Consider the following 12,022-nt stretch of genomic DNA (forward strand, 5'->3'; position numbering starts at 1 on the left):
TGTTTCTGAGTTTACACAGTTATATGGTCGATGATGGTGGTTTATATCAAATTATTGAGTTTATAAATAGAACCACAGAACAAGTGTGTGTTGCTTTTCTGGACAATACACCGTTGTGGATGGAACAGTTGAGATCAAATCCTCCAAGTGCTTTAGTGTCGTTAGGTTATTGTTCTATAATTTAAAAAAAACTCAAATCAAGGTGTATTGATATGGACACAATAGTACTTAAATACAGGTATATTGTAGAAAATAATAAAATATGAAAAACATGTTTTAAATCAAAAGATAGGCCTATGGTTTGCGTCGCGCGAGGTGCTTTGTAAAATGGCCTCCGTGGTCTCCTAACAGCGGTGCATGATATCAAAACAGATCCTAAGATACATGTGATTATTATTTGTATTGCACACCAATTAATATTCAAATAGCCATACATTATTTATGTAAAGAGACTTATAGAAAACAAAAAAAGATGAAAAGCCAAAACCACACGCAAAATTAAAAATGAAAACTATATCAGTCAAATTCCCCAAATGGTTATTACTGAACAACCAGCTGCGGGACAACGAGGAGACAAACCAAGGCGTTGCTGGGAGGTTATTAGGCACATTTTTGTATTCATATCCTTGATGTCGTAGAAAATAATTTGGCAACTGACTGGGTCCAGAAATGATTTCAGAAATTAGACATTTGATGTGCGCGCAACAATGCCCCCCAGAACAGATATATAAAATGGCAAAGGCTGAACAGGTATTTCTCTGTTATTGTTATTGTCGTGTTTCTCAGTGCTGGAGTCATGAGTTTGTACGGGACAGTCATGGGAGCAAGGAGGAGCATCACTCCCGGTGCCAATGTGCTCCCATGCGCTTGAGAGTCTCGCGGGGGGATCACTCCCAGTACCTCGGTCAGAGATCATGGCACGAGGAGGCATCTCCTGCGCTCCCACTGTGAGAGTACGGTCCCTCGAGCGGTGGCTCTCCTGGCGGAGTCATTCGTTTTTCTTTCTGTCGCCGGTTGCAAAACCACACACGCACCACCTCCTTCTCCAGCTGAAGTGAGTCCGCGAGCGAGGAGATCTCCTGGGCAGCGGGCTTTGGACACTTAAGAAAATGGGTCTCCAAAACTCCTTTCACGCTCACCTCAATGGACGTCCTCTTCTTCCTCTTCCTCCCCTGCGCAGCTATCTTGTCAATACTGCTCGGGCTTCCCGTGGACGAATCCGCCTCCTCCAGCCACTTGTTTAGCAGCGGCTTCAACTTACACATGTTTTTAAAGCTCAGTTGGAGAGCTTCAAACCTGCAGATGGTTGTCTGGGAGAAGACGTTCCCGTACAGGGTGCCCAGTGCCAAACCCACGTCCGCCTGCGTAAAGCCTAGCTTGATCCTCCGCTGTTTGAACTGCTTGGCAAACTGCTCCAGTTCATCTGATGTCGGCGTCTCCTCGTCGGAGTGGTCGTGACAGTGGTGCCCACCAAGGTCGCTCTGATCTGGGCTTAGTGTGTCTCTGAGGCCGGGGTGCATGCCTTGGCTCTGGGGATTGGGCGGAGGGGTGAGCCCTCCGTGGTCCAGCATACCGTTCACCGAAAAACCCGTCTGGGAGTAAATGTTGATCTGTTGGGCGCTGGTGATGGAAGAGTTGTGAGAGACAGGAGTCCCCCAAGCTCCGGGGTGGTTGGTATGATTGTTGTGGTGGGGCGAGTGATGAGCTACGTGCGAAGAGCGGTGATGGATGATGCCGAGCTGAAGGTCCTCTCGGCCCGGCTTGACGTCCTGCTGCTCCATAGAGGCCGACCAGGGGCTGCCCTCTCCAAGGCTGCTGACCCACTGGTGCCCGAGGTGGCCGTTACTCTGGACGCTCTGCAAGTAGTCGCTTTGGAGCAGCTTCTGGTGGCCTCGGAAGGGGCTTGCGGGCTGCATGGCCTGGCTGTCCGGGTGGAGCATGGGGCTAGAGCTGAGCAGGGTGTAGGGGCTGGAGGCAGCTGTGGCCATGCTGGCTGCTGAACCCCACTAGCGCTACTGAGGGGAGGGCGCAGCTCAGCCTCTGACATCTCCCTCTCTCCAGAGCCTCAGCAGAAGCCAGCCGTTGACTGACAGACACCGGGTCCAGTCACAGCACGACTGGAACGCAATAGCTGTGGCCTCAGCCAATGACGGAATGGATAGCCTCGCCTCCGTTCCTCTGTAAGCGGAGGTGCGGTAGTGGAAAGGGTTAAGTCCCATCCGAACCGGAAGTGAGTTAAAGTGCTGCTCCAGTGGGTCTGACTGTGGAATGGTGTTCCCATGGAGCGCAGTTCCTGTTTATTAACTAAAGTTTCCAACTTATTTAAGCGCGAGCTTATTACTACCGCTGTCACCCTTGAGCGCGCGCACAGGAGGAGATTAGAGCACACTGGCATTTCAAAGACGTGCCAACACTTAATTTAGAGGAATATCATTAGCTTCAAAGAACTACTCACTTTGCTAATTATTACTTTTTAAATTTAAAGTTATTCAGATATGTTGTTATCATATTGGGTAGGCATTGGAGTATTACCTGAAACATATTTTTCTTTCCATGTATTTCTTAAACCAGCCTATATGCTTTATCCATAAAAGAGCAAAATCCGAAACAAATTTGTAAATTGATATGTATATGCTACATAAAATATGAACTGTAGGCCTAACACGTAAACAGAAACGGATGCAACATGATTTCTCAATGAACGTCTGTTGCCAGAAGCTAATATGTGTGGTCAAATACAAACATGTTGGTTTCTCATCATTTTTTGGCATCAGTAACCATTTTATATTTATTCAGTCGTCCATGCTTCTAGAGATAAGTAAAACCGTGCGCAGGTATTTAAGAATCTCGACAGGTCTTCTTAGTTAGAAAAAAACATATACCTGCATATTTGAGAGTTAACCTAGCTGCGTAATGATATTTGCCATTAGAAGACTGCATCCCCATCCCTTATTGGTTTGAAATTCCATTAAATATATTGCTCGAGCTCCCAGGTTAAGCTTGATTTAAATTTGCATACATTTTCATACATTTAGCAGAAATAAAAGAAGGCTGCAGCCACCAGAAAGTCATTAAAGAGCTGGCGGCTGAGGAGTTGGTCTGGAGGAGGAAGACGAGGCAAGAGCAGGTGAGATAACCGGGAGACGGGAAGACCGGGCCATTTGGGTCGGCTGGGTCCGGTTTCCGGGCAGGCTACTGAAAAACAGCTGCAAGGGACGGGGTAAACAAGCTGACTCGGCATAAACAGAGTTGAAATAACATGTATTCTTGTATTGAAGTATGCTAAGTAGCAAGTGTATTTGGAACTGTATTTTGGGTTGACATATTTTTATTAATTAAACGTGTTTACTGTTGATGTTTGATGTTTAAGTTCAATTCAATTTTGAACGGAGCCGTTGCGTAGGTTATAGACCAAGGCTGCTTGAATAGACGTTCCGTAATAAGGCCATATTGTAAAACAGCATGGGATTAATATTATTTTTTATTTAAAGGGCGTGAATATTTAGGGTGGAATCATTTGTTTTAGATTGACAAGGGGTCACACGGATGAGCCAAAGCTCTTGTGGTCTGAAACTGGGACGTATTTGAAATAGCATAATTACTATTAAAAACTGGCAGTCCTTTTCAACCTAAATTCATCTGGCTACATGTCATATTGATTGACACCGCACAAATCTTAAAGGGAACGAATGAATTTGCCATTTTCTAAACTAGCCTCATTTACCCCATTGCATTTATCAGTTTCAAATCTGGCTAAAGGTTTTTGAAGAATGTGAACGTTTTTCCGGAAGAGATTGACGGATATCATTATCCATCTTCCATCCTATGTGTGAATCATTTTTTAGCCTATTTGGAAAATTCTGTTTTAAGAAAACCCCTATATCTGGCCTATTGTCGCAAGAGTTGAGGAGGACAGAACTACAGAAGAGGGGGTTGTGCTGTCTGTCCCTCTCGATAGTCTAAGTTTCTAAGTGTAACAGATGCTTCTCTCGAGCCGTTCCTTGTGCTGATTCCTTTATTCACACGCGCATTTTTGTGCCGTCGAGCGCGTTACCATAGCGAAGCAAATAAAAGGAAAAGCCCCGGTCCGCGCGCTGAATAAAGAGCCCATTCAGAAAGAAAGCGAGCGGACCGGGGAGAGACCACTCCGATCTAGCTCGTGCTACAGTTACAACACCAGAGTTTTCTTGTGGAAGGATAAACACTAGCTATACCTTAGTATTGATTTCAATTAACGACAGTAAATTATATCGTGTTAGGCTAGATAACCGGGCGGATGCCAATGTTGTGCTGTCCACCTAAATCTGACCACAAAGCGTGTGATCCACGCTGATAGCAGGCCAACATGCACGTTTACAAATAACATTAAATGACTGAATTGTTAATGTTAAGTAAGTGTATGTTATTGTTGGGCAATAGAAAGACAACATTTAGGCCTATTTATTTAGTATGTTTTCCCTTAATCTCCCCCACCCCCATCCCCAACACCAAATGAAACAAAAATGCATAGATTTGCCCTGATCACATCTCGGAAAGCCTGAACTTTTGTAGACGCACCAACATCTCAGACAAATGAACCGTACTCTCTTTTGCTGCTTTATTTCTCGACCATGGTGCTGTGGAGCATATCCTATAGACGGAGTGTAGGCTATAGGCTGGGCTAAACAACGGTTTAGTCTGTTGGAGAAACAACCGCTGCCCCGGGGCGGGACCTGTCACAGGGTGTCATGACCTCCCGAACGTCCCGTCAGCTTCTCACACACTAGACCTCTCCATGGCCCCGTAGGCCATTTATTCAGCAGACAGTTGAGATTCTCAAAACGGTAATAACAACCAGATAAACTATTTTTGTCCATTGAAATCAAATTTTCATTTATTTATGTCACAATCGACCTTTCCCTGCATTGTAGACTATAGATTTCCACATAAAGACTCTAATTTGTGTGTAATTTGGTGAATTCAAATCGAAGAAATGGTTAGGATTTTTTTTTAATTTAATATTTAAAAACAAATCTGCTAAACAAGTGACAGAAGCCACGCATAGTGTATGTCTTTGATTTTACGCTTATGGGGCAATTTGTATTTAAATTGACCCATTTCAGAATTTGAAACTTGGTGCTCCAGTCGGTTACGAGCCTGGGGTTATTGTCACAACTTTCCCATCACAGCTAAACAACTCAGCTGCTCTTTCAGCCTTGACGTTCACCCAAGGCAGGCGTCAAGACAGTAAAATCAATACCTACATTTGTTCGTGGAGTCGTTAAATGACACTGACATGGGTTCTAAACCGGACTTGAGTGTGACTCAAACTCATATTCCACTGTATTTTTATCATTGCTTAACTAATTGTTACATAATGTTAAACAACTTCTTTCAGACATTTAACATGTATTCATTATCATGACCAAAGACGAACAGAAACACAACGGGGTGTTCATATTTGTTGCCATGTAGACAGTTTGTCTTTTGCTAATTTAAATAGCCTTAGGGAGTAGGCATCACCTTGCTTGTGTGTGCATGTGCGCGTGTGTTTGTGTGTTGTGTGTGTGTGTCTGTATGATTGTATTTGTATGTATGTGTGTGTGTGTCTTGGCAATGGGGCTGTGATATAGAGGAAATGCATTAGACACGCCAGGGCACCGGAACGGCGGGCACGCGCTCTCCAGGGCCTAAGTGAAGACCAGTCTATGCGCTAAAGCGCAGCAAGATAAGCCACATAAATGCTCATTGTAATTTATATAGGATATTGAATTAATTACTAGCTCTTGTTAATTTCTTGAATGCGATTCTGGCTTACCTGATATTATCTTCAGCAAGCTTGCAATAGGAAGATCACATGGATAGGAAATTGTCTATGAACATATTGAAACGAGTTATTACCGAACAAGTTATTCAATTTGAGCAGTTGAGTCCACTATCACGTCAAGAAGAAGCGTCTTTGAAAAACAATAGCCCAAGAATGTTCAGTTCAGGATATGCACGATGTCATTACCTTTAATACAGGTGCATGGGAGAGAGCATTGAACATATTGAAACAACTATCCTTGGTCTTCCTCTTTACCTTAAAAGGATATTTTTCAGATAATGAAAAATACAACTTTGACAGAGACAACAGTTTTGTCGGTTTAGTTCTGTACGTCCAATTATAAAGTATCATGAAAAAGGTAATAAAAGAAAACCGGCTGGGTATTTTATTAGTGTTAACAATGTTTAGGTCGCTATATTTAACATAGGACTAGAACCACTTACAGGTGGTTTGACGCTGTGCAAATAATCAAATTGGCTATTATTCAGGCTAACGTTCAAAAAGATTTGGTCCAATACTTTAATCAGTTTGTTGTTGTTTTCGTTGCTATTTGTATTATTATTGTTATTATTGTTATCACTCTTTGGCCATTATAACCATGATGTAGGTTATTAATATTATTCGAAGTGGTACCTTGCTAATAGTAACATTTTGTTATTGTTAAAATAAGTAGGCCTACGTTAATATTACACTTTACATCCTACTGCACATCGTACACCCTATTGTCGTTGTTCTTGTTAGAAAAAAGTATGTATTATCACCATAAGCCTATACGTAGGCATAAACTGTGTCTCATTGCGTTTTTATTTTCATTTTCATACCAGTTTGAACTTTTTTATACAAAATACTTAAGTCATAATTACTTTAAGCATAATCTATGACTAAGGCCTACGCACGACGCTGGCTATCAGTTAAAAATACCTCAATGTCATTCTTGAGAGATTTAAAACAAATAACCAAAATGCATCGATCACTGAAAACATGATCAATAATGGTCAAAATCTTACTTTCAGTTGGCCACAGATTGAACATGCGAAGGAGGCCTTTCGGCTGACTTTGCAAACAATATTAAACTCTAAGATTCACACGCCTTCGTTGAATTTCACCAGACAAACCTAGTTTATATGCAATGCCTATATGCTAATGTGCATTTCGAATGCATGAAAATGTGCTTGGCGTGGGTTTTAGGGAGCAGTTTCTTGCACCCATGGGTGTACTGACCTGGGCGGAAATACAATTGCGCTCTCCATTGACAGGGCGTCTGCAGAACTAAGACCAAACAAACCTTTACATTCAGATTTCATACTTTCTGAATAAACAATTTATTCTGTGGAATAGAAAAAATAGGGAAGCATGGAAACATTGATGCTATCCGAAATGTCCCCCATTGCTGTAAGGTAAGTGGTCGTGGAGAGAGGGAACGTCATTTATGCAACATTATATTTCCTTTCTCATTTCGTCTATGTTTATTTATAGTGAACGTGAGATGATTGAGCAGTAGCTTACTGTTTTAGAGCAAAATAGGAAACTCAGTTCGCTGTGGGTGTAATGTGTGCTTGTTCATTTGTATGTGTGTGTGTGCATTTGTGCGCAGGTGCTTGTGTGTGCGCGTGTCCCTTCACAGGACCTGTATGTGGAGGGTCTTCTCTCATTGTCGGCGTGGGTCAGGAGGAGAACTAGTGGTGAAATCTAAAACTCCATCACATTACCATCTGTTTAACTTCAAACACACTCAGAAACACTTGCCATTGTTTCTCGATTGTGCACACCGACACACAGACCCACTCACACACACACACACACACACACACACACACACACATATATAAAGGAGGGCTGTGGATGGAGGCGTAGAGAGGGGTGGAGAGGAGTTGAGCGGAGTTGAGGGTCTGTATGTGTAATGGATCCCCTCTCTTCTGGTCCTCTCTGCCTCACACTCATGCCCTCACTACAGAGACAAGGCCCAGGGCAGGCCACTGTGGTCACTGCAATAAGAACTCTTTGCACCTGCACTTTACTGTGTGTGTGTATGTTCAAGCAAAGATGTGGAGTCCGTAGTGGCTGGCTGTTTGAACAGTCCCATGTAAACAGTCACACATTCGCAAACCACTAAATGTCTGTCCTTTTCCTTTCTCATGTCTCTAGCTCTCTTTCCCTCTTGTTGCTGGTACTGGCTTGTAATTTAAATGCACAGAAGTTTTGTTTTTCGAACCATTCTTTGTACTGTATTATGTTGCACAGTGTGCTTACTGTAGGTTTTCATTAAAAACAAAATAAAGAGTTTCAACTCTCTGTCTGTGTCTCTGTCTCCCCCCCCTCTCTGACTCCTCTCTCTCCCTCCCCCTCTCTGACTCCTCTCCCCCCCCCCTCTCTGACTCCTCTCTCCCTCCCCCTCTCTGACTCCTCTCTCTCCCTCCCCCTATCTGACTCCTCTCTCCCGCCCCCCTCTCTGACTCCTCTCCCCCCCCCCCTCTCTGACTCCTCTCTCCCCCCCCTCTCTGACTCCTCTCTCCCCCCCCCCCCCTGACTCCTCTCTCCCCCCCTCTCTGACTCCTCTCTCTCCCCCCCGTCTCTGACTCCTCTCTCTCTCCCCCCCTCTCTAACATCTGTCTCCCCCCCCCCTCTCTGACTCCTCTCTCTCCTACCATCTTCAGAGAGGAGGGAGGAGCATGAAAAGGAGGCGAGGTGATTAGCAGCTGAATTAGATCTAGAGAATATGAAATGGACCCTACTCCAACACTGCTGTGACTCTAGCTAATATCTAATATATTGACAGTCAATGTGCCCCAAAACCTGCTGCCAATGATCTCATGCGATCTCACGCGTACAATTGCACACACACACATACGTGCGCACACCCCCCCCCCCCCCCCACACACACACATACACACACACACACACACGCACAGGGGCTGTTCCCTTAGGAGCAGCAGGCGGAGCCAGGGCAGTTGCACATCTGCATTTCAAACACACACTCTCTGGAATTCATTATTAATTAGCCTGGTGAGCCCTAGAGGACTGGTGATGCAGCCAACACACACACACAAGCACAAGCACACACACTCACACACATACACATGCACACACACACACACACACACACACACACACACACACACACACACACACACACAAACACATACACCCACACACACATACACACACACACAAATGCACATGTACACACACACTCAAAAAGCAGATACATGCACACACCCTACATCTCATGACCTCCTTATCCCCTCCACTTTGCAGTTGGAGAGTTCTCACCAGAATGCTGAGCTGGTTTAAGGAAGGCGTTTCTCCCTTCAAACATTGCAGTACTTCCTCATATCCAGTCCTAGTGGAAGGCCTTGGTCTAAGGCCTGTGCTTTGCTCAATGGTACATGAAATGTCAGGACAACAGGTTTTGATCCTTTTTGAGTGCTTTTTGTGAGCAAGAACTTTGGAAGAACTATGTTGGTGAGTGTGAATGTACTGTGTGTATTTGTGTTACTGCCTGTGTGTGTACTGTGTGTATTTGTGTTACTGCCTGTGTGTGTAAATGTGTGTGAGCTGAAGATCCCTCTGTGCATTCACCTCCACAAACATGGGAAGCGTCAGAAACACACAGTGATTATGCATACGTAATGTCTCGGGGGGGGGGGGGGGGGGGGGGGGGGGGGGGGTGCAGGGAGAAACATCAAAACACACACACATACACACACTCACACAAACTCCCTTGCCCGAGCATTGTGTCCACATGAACAGCAGGGAAGGAACAGGAGAACAACAGTAGTTTCTACAAATAGATTAATCACACTGAAGCCATGGAGATTTACCTTGGCTCTTGGCTCTTGGATTGTGGCTCTTCAACATGCAGCCATACATGTGGCTGATGTCAGTGAGCGTCTTATTAAGAAAGCCCCTTTGACTTGCACAGCTAGGAAAGAGTATGTTTCTGCGACTATCAGGCTTGTTGAAGAGTGTGGTGGAAGGTGATAATGATGACAGGTAAGACAGAGACAGACACAAGGAAAGGAAAGGCATGTCGATGATAGCAAGATAGAGAGATAGGAAGTACTGTTGACGATAGAGGGATGGATATGAAGGGTAGTTGTCGAGAGAGAGAAAGAGAGAGCGGAGACAAAGAGAGGAGAGATGCTGACTGGCTAGAGACAGGGACTACCACTCTTCTAGCTATCACACCTGGTTTCTGCTGGCACTGTGTTTGAACAGGAAACCCATATCAAAGAGTCTGACATCTCAACTCTACTTCCTGGGTCCTGTATAGCTGAGGATAGGGGGAGATAGAGCCCAGACACTGGCTCCAGATCAGTTCTTAGTCTAGCTTTACATGTTTAAGTTTAGACGTTAGGCATCCTAAACTGATCCAGGATCTGTGCCCAAGGGCATCTTCTCTCCGGAGTCTCCAACTGTCCCATAATTACTCTGCTCACGGAGCACTTCTTCAGATAGTGTTACCATGGCCACTGGGGCTAGGTAGGCACTCTCTGATCTCAGTCATCCGTGCTAACATTCACACTTCATCACCTCTCACACACAGTGGTTGTGATTGGCCAGCTTCAGGCTATAAACTGGGCTCTGATAGGTTCAGAGAAATCTGGCAGTAATTTGGGCCATGATTGGATAATTGTGCCTCACATGAAAGGAGACACTAACAAACTGATCTTTAAGACTTCCACTTAGGCCCTACAGGGGCCAAAGTTGCTATTCAACTGTCAACTTAAATATTATGATCTCACACAGACCCACATCGAAAAACATGTATGCATAGATAGATATATACACTCACACACACATACACACACACACTTTGGTGGACTTTAACAGTGGGCTAGGGGATCATGTCTAGTTCTAGGATCCCTGCTAGGATATGGTCTGTCTTGACCAATTGGATGTGATTCAGAACCAGTGGGTGGGGAGAGGGACCTCCACAGAGCAAACGGACTTCCTGGTAGAGAGAATGCTGGGTAGTGTTGTTCTACGACATGCAGAGGGAAACGACCACTTCTCGCCACACAACCACCTCTTTGTTAGATGTGAAATGGAGAATCTTTGGTAATTGAAGGATCTGGGCAAATGTTGTTCCAAGTTTTTGCAAGGGAGGGAATTCTCATTCCTTCCCGGGACCATTCACTTGGCCGAGTCTTTCATTCAAAAGAATGCACATGTGATTTTTGGTTTCGTACCAATTCCACCTGGAGTCTCAGAAGGGAAGAATAACAAATATGGGAAACATTTAATCCAGAATAATATGTTTATCTAGAGATCTGTGGACTGGAGTGGAATGGACCCCCTCTTATGTGGTTGGCTGCCTGTGTGTGTGTGTGTGTTTGTGTGTGTGTTTGCGTGTCTGTGTGTGTGTGCATGTGGTGTGTGTGTGTGGTGTTTGCGTTGGACGTGTGAGACCCTTCACCATTGGGGTCCGGGAACACTGAGAAAAGTGGAAGAGGTTGACAGTCTCAGATTACTGTGTGTGGGTGTGTGTATATGTGGTATACTTGCATTTTTATAGATTCACTGTATAGCTGCTTTTTAACCAACACAATAGTACAATATCATCAAATGTACTAATGGATAAAGTACAATGTTCCCCAGTGTGTGTTTGTGTGTGTATGTGTGTGCATGTACAACTTGTTTGTGCTTGTGTTTGCTGCGAGAACGAGAGAACAGGGGTTGGAATGTTCTTCCCGCCTGGTTGTACATGAATACATTCGTAAATGAATACTGTTCACCTTTTGTGTGGTAAAAACTCATGTTGGCCAACAAACCACACACACACACGCAGCACACGCAAACCAGACACACATACACACACACACTCTGGTCACAGTTCAACTCTATCGCGTCCTCCGCCTCCCAGTGAGAAGACATTAGTATGCAGCAAAGCTCTTGCTATCACCACACTCTGACCTCTGAGTGCGTGTGTTAGCCTGTATGTGTGTGTGTTAGTGTGTGTGTGTATGTGTGCCCATTTCTCCCTCCCTGCATTGTGCTGCATCCATGACAACAGGGTCAAAGTGTGTTTAATGACATTACAGACACCCCACCAAAAGAGGCACTCTGTTGGAGACTACTGCAAGGTTTTCCATTGAAGCCCTTCCATGTGCACGTGCAGGAGGAGGTGTGCTGCCCATTCTCAGAAGGAAAAACGACACTGACGGCTGACGCTCACACATTTAATCAGTTCTTCAAAACTGTGAATGTGATGCA

General features: G+C 44.6%; 1 protein-coding gene across 1 annotated transcript; it reads right to left on the minus strand.

Moving 5' to 3' along the window:
* Nucleotides 1–492: 492 nt before the first annotated feature.
* On the minus strand, nucleotides 493–1,988 carry LOC136954326 (POU domain, class 3, transcription factor 4-like). The gene has a single exon (XM_067247932.1). The coding sequence runs from the start codon at nucleotides 1,986–1,988 to the stop codon at nucleotides 906–908; it is 1,083 nt and encodes a 360-aa protein (XP_067104033.1). The 3' UTR covers nucleotides 493–905.
* Between the last annotated feature and the right edge of the window lie 10,034 nt (nucleotides 1,989–12,022).

The sequence above is a fragment of the Osmerus mordax genome, chromosome 12 (assembly GCF_038355195.1).
Source record: "Osmerus mordax isolate fOsmMor3 chromosome 12, fOsmMor3.pri, whole genome shotgun sequence".
NCBI classification, from domain to species: domain Eukaryota; kingdom Metazoa; phylum Chordata; class Actinopteri; order Osmeriformes; family Osmeridae; genus Osmerus; species Osmerus mordax.